Source organism: Galleria mellonella, unplaced genomic scaffold (assembly GCF_026898425.1).
Source record: "Galleria mellonella isolate WM207_F2 unplaced genomic scaffold, CSIRO_AGI_GalMel_v1 utg133, whole genome shotgun sequence".
Lineage (NCBI taxonomy): Eukaryota > Metazoa > Arthropoda > Insecta > Lepidoptera > Pyralidae > Galleria > Galleria mellonella.
This window is the reverse complement of record NW_026441990.1, coordinates 3,170,104-3,191,859: the sequence shown is the minus strand read 5'-3', so window position 1 is coordinate 3,191,859 and position 21,756 is coordinate 3,170,104. Positions and strand designations below refer to the sequence as shown.

General features: G+C 33.9%; 2 protein-coding genes across 3 annotated transcripts in view; both read left to right on the top strand.

Moving 5' to 3' along the window:
- The window catches only part of LOC113511244 (inactive dipeptidyl peptidase 10), a 202,909-nt gene that overhangs the window by 25,444 nt on the left and 155,709 nt on the right, over positions 1-21,756 (top strand). The gene's annotated exons all lie outside the window — the stretch shown is intronic.
- LOC128202525 (uncharacterized) lies at positions 16,001-17,648 on the top strand. Its single transcript, XM_052903222.1, has one exon. It carries the CDS (start codon positions 16,473-16,475, stop codon positions 17,595-17,597), a length of 1,125 nt encoding a protein of 374 aa, XP_052759182.1. The 5' UTR covers positions 16,001-16,472; the 3' UTR covers positions 17,598-17,648.

The following is a 21,756-nucleotide window of genomic DNA, read 5'->3' as shown; positions in this document are numbered from 1 at the left end:
TTTCGATTCAAGTTGATGGTATTTGAAAAGTAATTTCAATCTATCATCTATTTATTCTTTCAATCAGCCGGGTCGTCAGCTTGTTTGCAATTCCAATTTACATAGGAAAATGTTCATATGAACGTAGTGCATAGATTTAAAACTACCTTTTCGATTATGTCGATTTATATACACAGAATGGTAACTTTTTGATTTGGGTGGATTGAAAAGTAAATACGAGACGTAACCAAGAAAATAATCACATATAAAATCAATTATTCATCCTAACCATCTGGACAAGTGGCGGTCCTCCACCGTGCGTTTTTCCAGGCACTTTCTCCCACGCACAACCACTCTTTGGAATCAACATCCAGCAGCAGTATTTCCGAACCGATACGACAACATAACCTTCAAGAAAAGAGCATATTCCTTTTTAAAAGGCCGGCTGCACACCTGCAATGCCGTAGGTGTTGTGGGTGACCATGGGCGGCGGTAGTCACTTACCATCAGGTGAGCCGCATGCTCGTTTGCCCCCTGTGTTGTAAAAAAACAATTACATTTTTTATTTTTCTATATAATCATCATTAAGTGCAATATATTTTTAATCACCTCCCCTTTGAAGCATTATGGGAGAATGTCTACATTCAGCAGTGGATAGATAAGATCTGAGATGATGATGATGATGGAACTATTTTATTATAGAGTTATTTCGTCATAACTTTTTAATGACTGTTGCATGCCAGTAATGACAAAATCTGTGAAACCAAGTCTTGTGGTACCTTATTGTACCACATTTATGCAATAAATTTCATTTATTTATTTATTCATAACAATTGGATCGTTAAAATAAATTAATTCTTTTCAAAGTTAAAATACGCGTCTACACACAGCAGCTTAAAACATTACCAAAACCTAATTGCGATTTCCAACCCGCTTGCCAAGCGTGACAATTATTGGTAACCTACCCCTCTTATGGGGTAGGTCTGTGTCCAACAGTGGACGATTAACGGCTGATATAATATTAACAATAACTGTATCCAAGCAATAATCAAATCGATAAATGAAAGCCAAATTTTTTAAACTCGTGGAACTTGGTATATTCAGAAAAACCTTGTAACCCCTTTTATGAAACACGAGAGACCTTGAAAGAATCATTGTTGGCATCCAGAATTAACTTTAGGAGAATAGAAGGATTTTATTACTCACAAACAAAGGAGAAATTTACGGGGGCCGATGCGGGGCGGTCGTTAAAGCCGAGTTTACGTACAAGTTTCTCCAGCAAGGACGAAATACTTGCCCGCCTTCCTCTGCATTAGGTATAATTAGTATTGGAGTTATTATTACGAATAAAAATAACTCTTAATAATATTATAAATGTGAAAGTATGTTTGTATGAATGTTGCCACTTAGCGCCTTAACGTTCAATGAAAAGATAACCCCGTCTACACTAACGGTATACGCTAGCGGTGAGCCAGTTAGGGATGATAGGTGAAAATGAAAAAGCAGGTCAGTTAGCCCATCGTGATGAATACACCTGGAATTCAGCACGATGGTGTTCAGAGGGAATCAAGTGGAAGTCGACCTGATACGGTATATTGATGGCAATGGGGACTAACCTTCTCATTACTAACAATCCCTTCCCCCCAGTAATGATAGATGAGGATCAAACGTACTGTTGTGTAGCGACAGTAACACGATTTGGACAAAAGTACTTATGTACATCTTGTGGTCCCGCCATAGAATAGACCACCGCATCCTTTCCCGTGGGTATCGTAAAGGCGACTAAGGTAATATAATGAGAGAGGGATGGGCAGCAGCGTTCCTCTTAAAATATCACCAAAGCCTAACTGCTGTTGCCAACCCACCTGCTAAGCGTGGCGACTACTAGCAAAAGTTCCTTTATTGGGAAGACATATATTCAGCAGTGGACAGTTAACGGCTGTATCTTCATCATCATCGTCACCATCATCGTGTAGATAACTTTTGTGCAAAGCTTCCTTCTGGAGTGAAATTCTAAGAGAAATTTACTTTTCCATATACTCTCACAATTTTGTAGTCTGCTGAGCTGTAATGTATTACATTTGTGTGCGTCTCATTAGCCATTTGGCTGCGTGATTTTGTGTGAGCGTGAAATGAACCGCGAAATTTTGTAGCGCAAAACAAAATCACTTTTATTGCCCTCGAATAAGGTACATTTTCGCTTGTACCGCTGGAGTCATTCGGCTGAACTGTTACTCAGGCCAGCCTAATTAATAATTCGGTTTTCACAGAATTCGTAATAATGAAAAAATTTCATTGTGTAAAAACAAATAACCTCATTAGCATATCCTACACGTACAGGATTCAATTATTGCTCCCCAAACGGCGCAAAATATTGCTCAGTAATTTGGCGTATTGTTTTTATGGTGTTATTAAGCCAACGTTTAATTTTATAAGCTGTATTGATGGAACGTTGTTCGCTTACATTGGCCTAATTAGTATCTGTTGGTTACTAGAATATTTATGCGGCTAAATTATAGTACATTTTCATTATACATTTAATAAATACATACATGAAATAATATGCTTATGACTATAATCCTCGATAGAGTCAGAGGTCATTAAATAAGGAGGTCCCTCGGAAATGAGATTGCATAAAGGATACTATGGGCTTCACTGTATATACTGTGTTATTTTGTTGTTTATATCTATAAGCTCAGATAATATAATACTACATTAGAACTATAGGTAAAGATTAACATTTGCCATCAATTTATATTTAAAAAATGCACAGATATTATGTCTTTGTATCATTCTCTCGGTTTTTCGATTTTTTAAAGAAGATATGTTATACCTTTAGAATTATTACTTATACTATGCGCGGTTTTGTTCCACGAACTCTTGCCTTTATGTGGGTTATAGAATTAGCTCCCTGTCGAGAGTTTTCCAAGAGACTACAGCGTGGGTTCTTCAAAATAAGGGTAAAGAGGTTTCTTCAAGGCCGGCAACGCGCCTTAATGCTCCTGGTATTGCAGGTGTTCATAAGCTCCGGTAACCATTTACAGTTAGGCGGGCTGTATGCTTGTTTGCCACTTCAGTGGTGTAAAAAGAAAAAGAAAACACTATGATATAACCTACGCGTCTATCAAATTTAATTAAAAACTGTTAAGAAAATTTTGCGTGAAAAACTAACTAACTATATTTATAATCTATCTATCTATCCCTCTATCTATTTCTACAAATTTTCAATTTATTATATTAATAGGATTAAATAGTATTAGATATACACTCTATAAAGTTCTTTTTCCAATCGATTGATTCCACGATTAGCTTTAACAGGGCAGAATGCAAAGCCTTAAAATGCTTGGAAAATCTTCAGTCGACTGACAAACGAATACTACCCCACCTAATATCAAACACGCATCGAAATATTCAAATTGAGTGACATTTTCCCTTCTATTTCGATGCCATAATATTTTTTCAAGTTTTTCCTCATGAATAAAATATGCTTAAATGGTAAAATTGTGTAAGTCTGGAAAAGTAAAGAGCAAATTTTGTAAACAGATTTTGTTAGACTGTTACATGAGTACGAAAAATTGATATTTTTATACATAAACTACACCCAAAACTATAGATATTTAAATTTTTCTTATATATCTGTGGCCAGAACTGTCCCGATTTCAAATTTTATAAGTCTCCAAGGCCTGGATGCGGGTTTTTTAATGGATGATAATGAAGTAGTAGCTCCGCTTGCGCTAACAGTATACCTACGCTGGCGGAGCACCAGTGAGGGATGATAGGTGAGGATAAAAAGGCATGTCAGTTAGCCCATCGTGATATATACAACTGTAATTTAACACGATGGTTTCCAGGAGGGCCACGTGGAGGTCGACCTAACAGGATATATTTCTAGCAATAGGACTGGTAGTCCGCATTACTAACAATCCTTTCCCCCGCCTGGTTGCGGGTGACAATCCGACTGCCAAGCGTGGCAACTACTAGCAAAACTCTTCAAGCCTCCTCGGCTTATGTTCAGCAGTAGATTGTTAAAGGCTAATATGATGAAGTGGTTATTGTAAAAATTTAAGGAAAATAATACAGAAATTTTATGTTAAGCCATCATATATTTATAAAATTTGTAAGAAGTAAGGACCTTTCAACATTTATCTATATAATTAGACCATTAAATGTTTAGAAATAAGAGATTTTTATTATCTGATCGTAATCAATGTATTGTTATCAAATAATTAAGTATCGTGTCTTATAAAAAAACAGACTTCAATTGTGCCAAAACCACTAATTATGGATTAAAAACTGAACTAGTAAATCGATTTTGGTTAAATTTCTATGGAACTATAAGTAACATTTCAGTTAAAATAAAATAATTTTCCAAATCCGTTTAGAACTGACGGAGTTATGAGGTAATAAACACAAAAAAAAATACAACCCAATTGAGAACCCCCTTTTTGAAGTCGGTCGAAAAAATTCTAGGTTATGTTTTTTCAAATCTAAAAAAAGTAGCTTATTGGATAACCGAATATTTTTAATCAATATTGTTATCATTAAGAAAAATAACTTTTACACTCTCAACTTCTATTATTTTACTTTTAAACCATTTTTAATAGCAGAATATTAATTTATTTTACAAAAATGAATTATTAACTGTATTGAAGATATCATGTTTAGCAGTTAATAAATAATAAAATGAAACATAATAAAGGTAGTTCGAATATTTCTTTTACACTGTTTTTTAAAATTTATTTCCGTGAAACCTATTAAAAAAAAATTACTAACATGAGAACATAATTATTATTAAAATTAAAACAAAGGAACAGAAAGGAAAACTTTTGAAAGGTACATAAATTTATATTAAAAGAAATTCAATCAGAAACACGACTTTCAATTACTATGCGTAGTTGACATTGTAATTTAATTATCTATCCGCCATCTTGTAGTTCTAAATTGCTCACAAAATGGAAGTCGCAACATGTCTGTGTCGTAGCAACAGTTCATTATGACAAACGCTTGTTGCATCTTCTGTGAAGTTCGTATCGCGTCCCTAACTTTTATATTTAATTTACAACCAACTTCACAAAAAGGAAGTACTCATTATGGCTATATTTTTTATTTGTGTATTCTATCATATAATAGGTAACTAAGTCAATTCCGAACCGATTTTCAACCGGTTTAAAAAAAGGAGGAAGTCTCATTTCGGTTGTATTTCTTTAATGTTTGTTATTTTTTCTTTTATATCACTGAGATGGCAAACAAGCATACGGCCCACCTGATGATGACGGCGGTGGCTAAGCGGTTATCATAGCCTATGAATACCTGAAATGCCAAGGGAATACGCGCGAGTTGCTGACAAAGTACATTGAAATATGTATTTTTTGACCTAATAAATATTATTATTAAATATTAAATAAATATTAAAGTTTGTTATCTCATAAGTCTGTCATAAAACCTATTTTTTATTTGTAAGGATAAGAAGTTTTATCAATCGGCTCAGTTATTTAGTCTTTAAATGAAAGTGACTGATTTTTGTACTCTTGAAGTCAGTGTTTTTAGTGGAATAAAATCTTAAATTATTTATTTTTATTTTATTTTTAATTTTTTTTATATAACTTTGAAAGGGAAACATACAATATCTAAAACATATAAAATAGTATACATAACATTTATAAAATATTAGTTCAGTTTTACTATCAGAACACTTCCTTTAAAGGACGCTAATAATCCTTATTAATGCTATAAATGTGAAAGTGAGTTTGTTTATTTGTTAATTTATAACGCCTTAATTAATCACTATGAAATTTGGCATACTATATGGGATGGAGAAGGATATAAGTTTCTTACTATCCTGGCCAGCAGACATATCCCGTCTATGCGATCGAAGTCGCGGCTAAAAGCTAGTGAAAAGCAAATTTAATTAAGACTTAACATCTACTTGTAAATTCTAACAAGTAAAACTTCAGCGAAAGTTTATTTCGACGCCGGTTTCCTTTGGACGACTGGTCTTATCATTTCGTTCGCGATAACGATTAACTCGTTGACTGCGTATACTATTTACGACAATTAACAAATTTAACGCGTGACTAAATTACCGAACAACCAATTAAAATCATTACATCTCCCTCCAACCCTAACTTCGACATCGACGCTTCCTTACTTAGAGCGATGCGAAATATCAAACAGTGCTTATGTAATTATCAAGCAAGCCTGCTTGATTAATTTCGAGTACCATCTATATAACGTTTGAGATTTACTAGGCACAGGTAATATCCGTTATGTACGATATCTGTTCGTAACTATATATTGAATCTATGTAATTTTTTTTATACAACTTAGAATGGCAAACAAGCTGACGGCCCACCTGATGGCAAGTAGTAACCGTCACCTATAGACATGAACAGTATCATGGACATAACAGAGTATACTGTTTCGCCCATGATACCCCGCATGCGTTGCCATTTCTGAAGACTCAGGTGTTATTCCTCTGTACCCTGTAAATTCACGCCATATCCCACTCTTCTAAACGCAAACACAACTGCTTCACGGTTGAAACACGAATGGGACAGAGGTACCCAAGCAAACGACTTTTGTACAAAGTTTGTACAAAAATTCTTCCTCTGTGTATAGTATACTAGCGACCCGGCTCGTCTTTACACGGGTGCAATATTTGTTTGTGTAACTTTTAAACTGTTCAACACATTTTAGTAATACTGGTATTTCAGCTTGTGTGAAAGTACTACATTAATGTTCTGTAAGATTTTAAAATTAAAGGCTTGTAAAATTTATTTTACTTTGTAAAAAGTAAAATAAATTTAGTTAGTAGTAGTTATAAATGTAGTTTTTATTTACATAAAAACTACCTTTTTGGCTGACGCATTAAACTTAGATAAATGGTGTTGCGGAATTTTTTGTATTGTAAAGCTGAAAGTAATGAATATCTTTGCAATACATATTGTTCCTTTATTTCAAACCGTTCAGGCACAGCACGCCATATTCGATAATCACATTTATTGTGATTAATAGTGGAAAAATATATTCACCAAAATAAAAAATCAGGGATACTATACCTTTCTAAGAGTGAAAGCATTTTCAAAATCGGATCAATAGTACCGGAGATTAGCCTGAACATACAAACTCACAAACTTGACCTCTTTATAATATTAGTATAAATTGGGATGGAGTTGGGACCATATTGGATATCTTTTTGTTGGATTGTATTCCTCTGAGTTTTAATGGTGAATAAAGAAATAATCCGTTCCTATTACTGTATTATCATGACATTCGAAATATAGATATCCGATATTGATCTAATATATATATATATATATATATATATATATATATATATATACGTAATGTATATATATATATATATATATATATATATATATATATATATATATATATATACGTAATGTATATATAAGCATATTGTATAGTTACAATATGTATGTAAAATGTATTGTTCATCGGTAGCATTCACATATTTTTTAAACTATACATACATATCTGTAACGCTTGTGTCCCATAAGGGTAGACAGAAACGGTGGAACGTCAGATGCTTCTATTCAAACGGACCACTTTCGCTTCTTGCACATTAATTAACTTTAAAACTATCTGTGGCAATATTTCACTGACCCGAAGTAAACAGCTTAACATATTCAGGACAAAGCTTAGAAGAAAAAGCAATTATGTGTTTGAGCGGGTGAAAACTTTGTCGCAGGCATACAACGGAACTTTGTTTACAATTCAATTTAAAAACACATTTAGGTAGAATGTTAATGTTCTTGAAGATATTTTTAGTAATCCTGAGTTACATGACATGTATTACGTATGTTTTATAAGAGACGGGAATTAACGGAGTCATTAAGGTAAATTACGCACATTGGTAACACCGGCCACCTTCTCGTAACCACAGCCGATGTAACATGAGGGCCTACCATGAAATATTTTCCGAAATTTCGGGGCCGAACGAAACACAAATTTGATGTTAAAATAACGTACTAGAGGGAGACTTTGTACAATAGTCGTTTGCTTGGGTACATCTGTCTCGTAAAGCAGTTATGTTTGCATGGCTGTGCTTTTGGATTGAAGGGTGGAATATGGCAGTGAATTTACAGGGTACAGAGGAATAACACCTTAGTTCTCAGGAATGACAACGTAAGGGGGGGTATCATGGGCGAAACAGTATATTTTATTATGTCCACGTTACTGTTTATGTTTATAGGCGACGGTTACCACTTTTTGTCAGATGTGTCGTCAGCTTGTTTGCCATTCTAAATTGTATAAAAATACAAAACATAATTCATACCGTTTAAAAATTACGTTGATTAAAAATGTTAAAGTATTGTTTCTTTGGACTATTATGGTAGGATTTATGACGAACGAAATGTTAAGCTCCATTTACTGACCGATTTCGATGTGAAAAAAGACACGTCCAAGTCCAAAATTCAGAATTTCGTAGTAGATCTTCCTTGTCGAAACTTCGAGATAATTCAAGTAAATTATCATAGTTTAACTAAATGAGAGCGTTAATTTGCGTCTCTTATAAACCATAAAACATGCAGAACTGGATTCTAAAAGTATATATTGCATATGATGTTATAAAGTGAATTTTGCTCCGTGAACAGCTGTGACTTCAACCGTTTAAAATTAATGCCAACTAGCTTTTACCCGCAACTTCGTTTGCGTGATCGGAATAAGTAAATACAACCCAAATAGTACGTGTACCATGTACTAAATTTCATAACGATTGGTCGTCTCGTTAAGTATTAGCAGCTGGGAACAGTTTGTATAGAGAAAAGAAAAATGGGGCTTTCACAATTTTCCGGGTAATTTTTTCCATTTTTCTATTCATAAGAACTTTCTTTGTACTTCAATGTTTATTTGAAAAAAAAAAGGAAAATCGCCGTTTTTGAGTTATGTGCTGAGCAACATATTTAGTAATACATACATAATAACTAATTTATAATGACATTTAATGATATATAAATCATATATTTATATAATACGTAATATGTATATTTTGCAAAAGGAAGGTAAGTATATAAATACATTGTATTGTATTGTAAAAATCTTTATTGTACATAACTCAGGTTAAATACTAGTAAATGATTTAATATACAATGGCGGACTTATCCCATAAAGGGATCTCTTACAGTCAACCTTTGAGAAGCTGAAAGAAAACTGTAGAATGTATACGAGTATATACATATTACTTAAAAAACTGTAAGTACGTGAACCTATATCTACTATAGCAACCTGATATATAGGTATTAGAATGGTACTGATATTATCCATCCCTACTTGTTAATTTACCGTAATAAAACTAATATAAGTTAAAAATGCATTGAAAGTAATTATCCAGAGCCGCAAAGTTAATTAAAAATAATTAAAGATTATGCCCCACAAAAAACCGACTTCAGTTGTGACAAAAGCAGTTATTTTGATTTTAAAACTAAACTAATTTTGATAAAATTTCTATGAAACGAAACTGTAAGTATACCCTTTCAGATAAAAAAAGAATTTTCTATATCGGTTTAAAACTGACAGAGTTATGAGGTAACAAACATAAAAAAATAAACAACCAAATTAATAATCTCCTTCTTTTTGAAGTCTTATTTGAAAATGAATAAAATATAATGTGAATTCGATGAAATTACATAATGCGTGTTCTATTTTATTACCGACTTAGATACATATCGCTGCAATACACTTATTTGTAATGGAACACGAGGTTAGTGTAGTCGAGTTCACTCGTGAACTTTCATTTGATTTAGTCGAAAAGTTAACAATGTTGGCACGCGACATGTGAACGTTGACCAGAAACTAGCGAGTTGTGACGTGACCTGTTGAACTATCGTAAAATATGTTCATACACGAAAAACAAAACTCGAACTAACTAATGATGCGACTCGAAAACTAATTTTTACGAATTAAAAATGATTTACGGAAATCCACCAAAACATTTCGGAGAAATCGTTGTACATAAAAGAAGATGCACTCCGAATGTGTTCCTTTTTTGAATAGTTAATAAAAAAAAGGCAAAAAACTCTGTCTTGTTAAAATAGACAAATTCTCATGTATTTTAAAAACGAATGTGTGCACCTTATATATTTTCTTTCTCTGTGTGTTAGTTGTTTGGCACACATACGAAAAGAGAATTATGTTACTTCGTTTATATAACCACCAGAGGGAGACTTTGTACAAAAGTCGTTTGCTTGGGTACCTCAGTCCCATTCGTGTTTCAACCGTAAAGCATGTGTTCAACCGTAAGCCTAAGGCCGTAAGGCTATGTTTTGGTTTGATAGGTGGGATATGGCGTGAATTTACAGGGTACAGAGGAATAACATCTAAGTCCTCAGGAATGGTAACGCATGGAGGGTATCACGGGCGAAACAGTATACTCTGTTACGTCCATGGTACTATTACTTGTCTATCGGCGACGGTTACCACTTTTCATTATGTGCCTCTGTACTCTGTAAATTTACTGCCATATCCCACCCTTCAAGCCGAAAAACAGCCATGCAAACACGACGGCTTGACAGTAGAAACACGAATGGGACAGAGGTGCCGGAGCAACCGACTTTTATACAAAGTCTCCCTCTGGTGAATATTATAGAGCCTAATTAATAGAATGGCTTACATACGGTCCTATAACGACAATGATATGTTTTGCCTAGATACAACAATCTTAACGAAATGTAAAAAAAAAATAGATATCTTCGAAATATGTCACTATTTATAATCGATGTGAACGAAGTCGCAAGCAATAGATAGTTAATTAATAGGACACAGAATGCGGACATTTTTAAAAATATGTAAATGGAAAGGTTTAATAAGAAATTGAGAAAAAACACCTTCGCCGTACCTAAAGTTCTTTAGAGAACAATAATTGTTATTTGACTGGCTCGCTCGCAATCGCTACGTCGATTCCTGCAAATATTTTTTCTCAATACCAATTTTTTTATAATATAATCTTTTAGAATATTACATTTCCGTTCCGATACCAATTTCATTTCCATCTCGGTTCGTTTTTCTTAATAAAAATTGACGAATTATAATAAAAGCTTTTTTTTTGTAGGAATCATAATACATACAATTTTTTTCTTGAAGTTTCTTGTATTGAAATGTTTAAATAAACTAATATTACACAAAGAAAACATATTACACCGACCCCAAATAATAATTTTGAAAAGGGTAGTAAGAAGATGATGGTGTAGTGGTTTAACACACTGTCTAACCTTTCGATGGTCATGGGTTCGATCCCTGCATGATATGAGTACAAACATCTATAAACTCGCGAGTTTGTTAGTCTTAACTTTTTTTATATACCACTGAGGTGGCAAACAAGCATACGGCCCACCTGATGGTAAGCGGTTACCGTAGCCTATGAACGCTTGCAATACCAGAGTTATTACGCGTTGCCGGCCCTGTAGCCGGTGCTGTAGTCTCTTGGGAAAACCTCGGCAGGGAGCTCATTCCACAACCTGAGTGTTCGTGGGAGAAAACATCTTTGAAACCGCGTTGTAAGTGACCATTTTGTACGGTATGAGGGTGAACTCCCTGTTGATGGTGAGTCGTATGATGATAGAAAGTGGCCGCAGGCATCGTATTGAATAGCACAATCCGTTGTACAAGCGGTAGAACACGCAGAGTGAGGTAAAATCTCTCCTAAGATTTAAGGGTTCGATACCGCTTGCAAGTCTGGGATCATCGCCAATTCTAATAGCTCATCGTTGCACTGAGTCGAAACTTTAACCTTCTCTTCTAAACATTTTCACCAAATACTTCAAAAAATACAAGATTCAAATTTCAAGCGTTCCGCCTCGGCTTCGCTCGGGTAGATTGATATAAAGATCAATTAGTATTTTATATTAAAATTAATAGACAAATTTTTGATATTTTGGGTTACCTTATCATCATCATCACCATATCAGCCTTTAACTGTCCACTTCTGAATATAATGTATAGCGTATGTTATTTATTTACTTAAGAACAACCAACAAAGCATACATTTATATCTACTTAAAATACATGATAATATCGTTACATTATAAAATGCTGCCTCAATTAAAGGCCGCCACGACACGCGTATTCATAATATATTATGATTAGAAAGAAAATTTATAAAAACTACAATACTAGTTATACAATAAATATTAGACTAAAGTAATACTTTGGATTTGAAAGATTTGTACACTTATAATCTATACATATGTGCAATGATACATGTCATGTTGTTATTAAGCTGATTAAATTAAACTAAAGAATCTATACAAAGTGGATTTGAATTTGTTTAAGGTCGTGTTAATATTAATATTAATTTATTATATATATATATATATATATATATATATATATATATATATATATATATATATATATATATATATATATATATATATATATATATATATATATATATATATATATATACTTTATTGCACCATTTTAAAAACACAATAAATATGTTACTCGCTGATAATGTAATTTTTTATAGAAAGAAACCAGTTCAACAGTTTCTGAGCGTATCTATTACAAATAAATAAATAAACTTAGAAAAAATAATATCTTTTTTCTTTATTATATTAGTATAGAATTTCCAGCTATAAGCCAACAATTTATCAAAATGTCGCTCGCTTTCTTTAAGCGTTGGTGTCATTAATTATTTATTTTTGTTGTGAACACACAATATATCTTAAGTATGAGTCGAAAGAATTCTTAAAGACTTCTTAAGCTTAAAAGAGTTCTTCGAGTAGATTGTCTCGGATGGCTGGCGTCTGAAGAATAATTTTTCAACGTTACACACAAATTTTGGAGATTAGAAATGTGAGTGAATAATAAAATTTACTCACTTACATACTTAAATCGACGGCTTCGGATGCGGCTTGAGTTAATAAAGGTATAATTTAAAATCTAGTATATATATATATATATATTCTTAATATGCCATCTAGAAGTATTACTTGTCATTAGTTATCTTTATTCTGAAATCCAAGCGTACGAAGTAGCCGGCAAAAAGCTGATATAGTTGTACAAATAATAGTTTAACAGCTCTTTAATCTACTAAAAAGCTTCTAGGTAATGTAAAAATTTACATAATTTTATGCAAACCAATTTATCTCTGGGTGAAATTTTTTATGAAAAAACTTACTTAACATAAAGCACGTGGAGAGAGAAGACCATTGTAAACTCTTTTCATGTTTTTGTAGTGAACTGTGAAATAGGACATATTTTTATATGAAATTAAGTGTCGCCCACGGCTTTGCACGCGTCGTGTCGTGTTTAGAATAGAATAGAATGCAATAGAATGGAAAAGAATGGAATGGAATAGAAAATATTTATTGCCAGAAAAACACAATTATAACAAAAAAATACATACATAAGAAGTGTATCAAAAGGAACTGGCTCAGCTGATGCTGTAAATATCCCAGTGAAATGTAAACAGCTGCACTGCGCTGGTTTTCAGCCAGTCCCTCTCATAACAAAATACAACAAAAATACAAATACGGGTACACCTGCAATTGTTTTCCCAGTGATTTGATCGAAAATTCTTAGCGGATATTTACGTTATAATAATAATAATAATAATAATTCTTTAATAAGGCAACCAGGGCCCACAAAATTTTAACAATATTAATTTGCACCAACAATATAAATTATTAAATCAAATTTTAATTTACTTTTTTTTTAGATTTATAAATAAATTTTATAAAAAAACATTAACTTAACCTACTCTTTTTTTTTGTATGTTAGCCAGTATATGAATCATTCTGCAATGATTCAAATACTGGCAGTCTGGACAGTCAGCAAATATCCCCAGGATAGCATTAGAGCCGTCGCGGACCTTACGCATCAGAGATGTGCACCGCTTTCGCATAGTAGCGTAGAAACAATCAACACGCGCCTCGGCGAACATTCCCGACGCACTACAAAACCGGGACAGCCCCAACAGTACCCTAAATGCATTATTATACTGGATTCGTAGTTATGAAATTCACATATAATTCAAATTTCAGCTTTCTAGAGTTAGTAGTTTTGGTTGTGCATTAATAGTCAGTCACAAATGATTTTATAAATACAGATTAATGATTAATTGGTATTAAGTTTCATTAATCAATTCATATCAAGCCTTTAACTGTCCACTGTTGAACATAGGTCTCCCTAATAAGGTTTTGTCAGTAGTCGCCACGTTTGGCAAGTGGGTTGATAAATACCGTTTGGCTTTCGGTGATGTTTTAAGAGGGACGCTGCTGTCATCGATTGTATTAAATGAATTATGTGGTAACAGATTTTAGAAAAATATCAGCGAATTGAGAAATTCTCCTTTTTTGAAGTCGGTTGGAAAGGAACAAAAATATAATATTAGAATTTTATGTAGACCAAAAAAAGCTCCATAATAGTCGCTTGTGATTATCTTAAGTCCCTTTAATTAAATCTCCTGACTTAATCCCTCGTCAGACTTTAAAGCCTTAAATAATTTGACTGTACAGCTCTTAAAGGCTCGCTCTGTTAATTATTATTTTTATTTTTGTTGAAAATAAACCGTATGTCTTGGAATCTGGAACTCTGTCGCTGTCGCCCCGCCCTTCACACTTCGCCTAAGTATTTATATGAATTTGTAAGTGTAACTATGAAGTGGAACAAATCATATTGTTACCGCTGCTTTGCATTTGCTACAAGTGTGAACTTTAAAAAAGTAATATTTATTGGCCACTTGAGGGCAAAATAATCATTAGCAAAATTTCAAGGTGTTCTATTAGTAAAGAAGAGAAATTATCCCATTCGATTAATGGTAGAAAAAATGTTTTCGCGTGTAGCTATGTAGTTAGTATGGGGGATCAATTTTTTTTGTCATTTTTTGAATAATATTTCTTAGAGAACTAGTTACTGAACTGAACATTTTCTTAAAAAAAATACTAGTGATCAATACATTGAAATACATGGATATACAATTTCACGCTGTATACGTCAAAATGTTGTTATAATCTATTTTTCCTTTGATTTGTCCGAAAATTGTTCTATCATAAATTATTATTTTGTCAAAAAAGCCGACTTTAATCGTGACATAACCAGGTAGTCTACCATGAAATGTAATTCCAAATTTTCGGGCTCAATTTCGTGTTTTTGTTCGTACCGATATCGACCCTGTAAATGGTACTTAACAATTCGTTCATCATAAATCCTATCCTAATAATTCAGGGGAACGATATTTTAACATTTTTAATAATTTTAAATGGCATGTATTATATAATTTTAACATCAAAATTCTGTTTCGTTCGTCCCCGAAATTCCGGAAAATATTTCATGGTAGGTCCTCAGTAATTTTAGTTTAAAAACTAAATCACTGAACTGATTTGGATAGAAGTTTCCAACACTATCCAAAAATGACGGAATTATGACGTAACAAACTTAAAAAAAAATACAATCGAGACCCCTCCACCTTTTATAAGTTCATTGAAAATAATACCTCCACAATAGCAGTTGTTTTCGGTCGAAAATAATTAAAAGTATCACGTTTTGTATGTAACTGTCCAACAATTTTCATTATTGTCGCGTTGGGAATTGCTGTCGTTTAATTTCGCAGAAGGCAGAAATACGTTTTTTTATTTAAAAATCAGACAATAAAACCTTACTTTGCAATAGATAAATAAATATATATTGGATAATTGTAATAAACTCATAAAGTATTTTTAAAGTAAAAAAAAGGTTGTTCTCTCTTCATTGCTGTGCCCAACAGGTTCATATTATGGAATGCAATTAAATATAAATAAAATTTGTCATTCAATAAATAAATAAATATTATATTAAGATGGTTGAGATCACACGACACTTTTCTAGAATTCCAAAGGGAATTCCCATCGGTTTGATTGAAATATATTTCGCACCAGGGCGAAACCAGATCTGATTGCTAATAAATATTGTTAGCAGCCCGCTCCAATGGCCCTCACACCCCCAGGAGAGAGCTATAAACCTAATTTACATAAAAAAAAAAGACAACAGGCTTTCTACGTAGTAACATAGGTCATACGGACGCGGTGACAGCTGCGGACGTGTATTTTTGGTTCTCGTATTAATTTATCTTTTAAATTGTTAAAAACAAGTATATTTGGATTTCAAAAGTAATCATTCTGCTCCTTAAAGTGTAACCTTTAAAACTCTATATTCCATTATTCTGGATCTGAAATAGTTTTGATATAGTGATCAAATTAAGTTATTCTAACCGTTAAATTCTACTCGACTTAGTGACCGTGAATTGTGCTAAGTGACCTTGTGAGCTTCAATGTCAATAATTGTTCAGTAATTACTCACAACCGCACTCACTGCGCTGTATATATATTTCATAATTTCGAAAAAGTATCTTAAGTTGTCGCTGGCGCGGAGGTGCAAGCGCAAAGTGCGACATTGACGGAGGTTGCGGGTTCAAGTCTTGGAATTCATCCTTTATTTTTTTTTTTTTTTTTTTTATTATTATTGTTGTTATTTTTTTTTTTTTTACAATGTCGTCAGACAAAATACAATGTGCTGGATGCCTTAAATTAATTGAAAACAAGAGATATCTTTATTGTGGTGGATGTAATCAACACTTTGATTTGGATTGCGCAAATATATCCGAGCAGCGCTTTTATAACACCTTAACGAAGGAGCATAGAGATGCGTGGCGGTGTGTGATGTGTAAAAGCAGGCAACCTAAATTCGACAATACGAATACTCCTGTTCGAGCAGCAGTAGATGGTGTTACTGTGCAGCGCGGAGGAGCAGTTCCGGGCTCACCCTTGCATATGGATATTTCTCTGGCAGAGCAGTCAATATTAAATGATACCACTCTAAATACCACCAGCGAAATAACGGATATACAAGCGCTTACTATGGAGATACGTCTTTTTAGAGATGAAATGAAGTCGACACGGGCTCAGTTAAAAACTTTAAATGAGACATTGACTGCAATCTCGAGTAGAGTTAGTGCATGCGAGAGTCGTATGGATAAGATAGACGAATGCATTAATAGCTTGGAGAATCGGATGGGCAATATGTCCGGTGTGCAGCAATGTGACACATCACTTCTCGCTTCTATTAACGAGTTAAAAATGGACATCAACGATAGAGATCAAGATCTTTTATTGAACGATATAGAAATATCTTGTATTTCGGAGCAAAAAGAGGAAAGCCTGTCGCATGTTGTTACGACTCTCGCTGTTAAGCTGGGTGTTAATTTGTCCGATCAGGACATAGTGAGTGCGAGACGTGTGGGACGCATGGCAGAGTCTCTAGAAGTGAGTTCGGAGCGCCCTCGTCCTATTGTGGTACGACTGGCGCGCCGTGCTATCCGTGATCAGCTGCTACAGGCTGCGCGGGTACGCCGCGGTGCCACCACGGAAGGAACGGGACTGCCAGGCGTACCGCGCCGCTTTTATTTAAATGAGAGGTTGACAAAGGTTAACAGACAACTATTTCGACGCGCACGGACTTTTTGTAATCAGTATAAATGGCGCTACGTGTGGACAAAGGAAGGCAGGATATATGTGCGGCAATATCACGATAGAGATTCTCCACGTTTGCGTTTGCGGACGGACGATGATTTTGTTCGAGTTTTTGGTCCGGAAGCGGTTCGTTCTATTTTTTAAATCTCTACGTTACACATATTTAGTACACTGCTGTAATTACATTTTCTTCGAAATTTCTAAAAATGTAAAAAAAACATTATTATTTGTTTATAATCTATATTTTATTGTTATCAGTGTACAAAAGCTTGAGGTAGTGTTAGTTTTATTTCTTTTTTATGGTATTTTGTTACATTTATTGCATGCTTTAGTCAATTTTTTTACAATTTTGGAGTATATTTATTTATTGTTTAATAGCTTGAGTGGTTTTCTATATATTTTCCTTTTATATACACATTGTACGGCTACTCCGCTATTTACATATAAAAGTAGGGTGAACCAGTGTGTCGCAGTGATAATATTCTATGATCTTGAACCGTTTGTATCGATACTACACATATACCGATTATTGTTTTTTTACACCTTTTACTTATATTTTAATAACTTACTATTTTCTTTTGTTTGCAATTATTTTGAAGTATGTGTTGTGTCTATTTATCTACTACTATATATTACATTAATTAATACAAATTTACCAAAAATATATTTACAAATGTACAATTATGACTTATATATATATGCATGTGTATATGCGATGCCATGATGATGAAAAGTCAATTTTTTAAGTTAGCGCTATATAATGCGGGATCGTTGAACACGGGTCATGATGATTTCCTTATTGCAATGAATCGTTTCGAACCGGATATTGTGGCGATAAACGAGACATGGTTGCCGGCAGGCCAGGAGGCGCGTGCCCCCACGGTGCCAGGGTACCGGCTAAGGAACACGCCGCGTCCGCAGTACATGCGTGGCGGTAGAGGGGGTGGTGTAGCTTTTTATGTTAAGCAAGGCATGCGCGTGCGCTATGTAAAGCATCCCAATGGAGGTATTGAGCAGATGTGGCTATCGACAATAGTAAATGGTTATCGTGTTATTGTAGGTACGGCGTATAGACCACAGTGGTTAAACGTAGACTTATTTATTGATGCATTAACCGAATCGGTAACATATTTTTCAAACTATGATCACGTTGTGCTGCTAGGTGATTTTAATATCAATTTACTCGATAGTTCGAATAACAGTGTAATTAAATTCAACCAATTTTTAAGCTGTATGGATCTTAAACAGATAGTGAATGAACCGACACATTTTTCAGTTGGTTCCGATACTTTAATTGATCTTGTATGTACAAATTGTAGAATCCGTGACATTTCTGTCACAAATATTACTGGTTCACTTGGTCACGCGATGATAAATGTTACTCTCACATTAAGGAAATCTAAAATTCCACCTAGATCCGTGACATATAGACCCATAAAAAATATAGACATAAATAAATTTAATGAGGACCTTCTTACACATGATTGGGCGTCTGTTTCGTGTATGAGCACGGTTGATGATATGGTTGATAGATTTAATACGCTTATTATGTCCCTTTTCGACAGGCATGCTCCAATAATAACGAGAAAATTCAAACGTCATCAGTCACTTCCTTGGATAACTGATACAATTAAGTGCATGATTGACTTACGCAACAAAGCACATAATAAATATCGTAAGTCTAAATTGGAGAGGGACAAAAAATATTATAAAGACCTCAAAAATACAGTGTCTATGAGTATTGCTGCTGAGAAGAAAGCCTATTATAATCATTATATTAACTCTAATACGAGTAATAGTAAAGTGTTTTGGAAGAATTTGAGGGAAAGAATATTAATAGATCCTTGTAAAAGTGATTATCTTCCTGACAGCTTTAACGACCCTAATAATATTAATAAATATTTTCTAAAAGTGCCCGGACCTGAAACGGTCCCTATTTCACAGTTAACCTATTTTGAATTTCATCGGTTTAATGCAACGACGCCTAGTTTTAGATTGGAACCTATCAGTTCAAATGATGTTGCCAAGTATATTTTGTCCATACAATCAAACGCAATTGGGACTGATGGTATTAGTCGGGACATGGTTTTGCTTACCCTACCACATACTCTCTCTATTATTACTGATATAATTAACAAATCAATTGTAACAGGTGTGGTTCCTCATCAGTGGAAAAAGGCATTAATTACTCCTCTTCCTAAAGTTGACCATCCAAAGGAATTTAAAGATCTGAGACCTATTAGTATATTGCCTTTTTTATCTAAAATCTTGGAAAAAGCCATATACTTTCAATTATTAAAATACATTGAAGTCAACAAGATACTGCCGCTTTTCCAGTCGGGGTTTCGAAAGGGCAGAGGCACTGTCACAACATTGCTTGATGTGACAGACAACATATTGGCTGCTCAAGATGATGGTCAAGGCTCTATATTGACTTTACTTGATTTTTCCCGCGCATTTGATAGTCTCAATATTTCATTGTTACTCTCTAAATTGTCATATTATGGGTTTGATCATCACTCGATTAATTGGTTTAAGAGTTATTTAGGAGAGCGATTTCAGGCGGTTAAATTGCTGAAGGATGATGGTACTTGTATGATATCTTCCCCCAGGTTGGTGAAGCGTGGAGTTCCTCAAGGATCTATACTGGGCCCACTTCTATTTATTATATACAGTGCCGACCTCCCTAATGTTATTAAGAACTGTAACTATCATTGTTATGCGGACGATGTACAACTGTATATATCTAGAAATCAAATTGGGATATCTAATGCCGTTCAGAAAATGAATGAAGATTTAGATCGCATCGCTGCATGGTCTAATAATAATGCTCTTGTTCTTAATCCTTTAAAATCAAAATATATGGTAATTGGCTCGAAAAATCAAATTGAGAAGGCATCGAACAATAGTCTAGTTGTAAAGATCGGTGATACAAATATTGAACATGTTTGCGAGGCAAAGAACCTTGGTGTGCTTTTTGACAGTAATTTGCGTTTTGAAAACCATGTGTTGGGTTTGGTCCGGAATTGCTTTTATCGACTTAAAATATTATACAAGATACGAAATTTGTTGTCAGAAAGATCACGAATTACACTCTGTGAATCTCTTGTGTTATCCAGATTAAATTATGGTGATCTGGTCTACGGGCCTCGTCTCCTTTCTTCATCTCGTCGAATGATACAGAGGATTCAGAATGCGTGCTGTCGCTTTTGCTTTGTTGTTTCACCTCGTAGTCACATTACACCATATTTGAATGAAGCATCTATGTTGAACATGGACTCACGTAGACGATTGCACCTTGCTGTACTTATGTTTGATCTTCTGAAATTTAAATCCCCTGAATATCTATATAAAAAACTCAAATTTCCGACTTTCAACAATTATTATGGATGTAATGTGTCTCGATCAACGCGGCCCCCGTTGGCGGTTCATAACCATAGGACAGTCGCTTTTACCGGATGTTTTCGCCACCAGGCGACTAAATGCTGGAATAACATACCCCCTCCAATGAGACTAGCTGCATCCAAATCAATTTTTAAAAAGTTGATAAAGCAACATTTATTAAATAAACAAAAATTTGGATTAGTCGCCTGGTAGCGACTGCTTTTAACATAATTACTGTGGCGAATTATTATTTATATATGTTAAATATTATGTTTAATTAGTTAATGAAATATATTATTTATGCATCATCTATATAAGTATGTATCTATATAATATAATTTTACCTTTTGCTATTAAATTGGTTACACAGGTTACACTCTGGGTTTGTTGCACGCGTCCGTGTAGCCTTGCTTCAGGTTGCAGCTGAAAATCAGTGCTTTGCTTTTAAGCAAAAGTATCACTGAGCTGTAGCCTTTTTGGGTCACTGCGACACACATGGTGAAAACATATCTCCAATATTAATTTTATGTTTTATATGTTGTTTTATATTTGAAAAATGTAAATAATGAAATTGTATCATTTTATTCATTAATTTACGTGTGTTAAATGGCTCAAATAAAGTGTTTATCTATCTATCTATCTATCTAACATTTATAGAAAGGAAAATATTTAGTCTGTGGTATAACGTACTCACTAGCAATATCTATATTTTGTAGTTACAATATATATATATATATATATATATATATATATATATATATATATGAGGTGAGTACAGTGAGGGATGACAGGTGAGGATGGACCAGGTTAATTGGTCCATCATGATGAATTCATAAAAAAAATTAACCACAACTGTTTCCAGAACTATGTGGAAATCGACCTGCTAGGGTATATTGCTAGTAATGGACCTGTTAGGTCT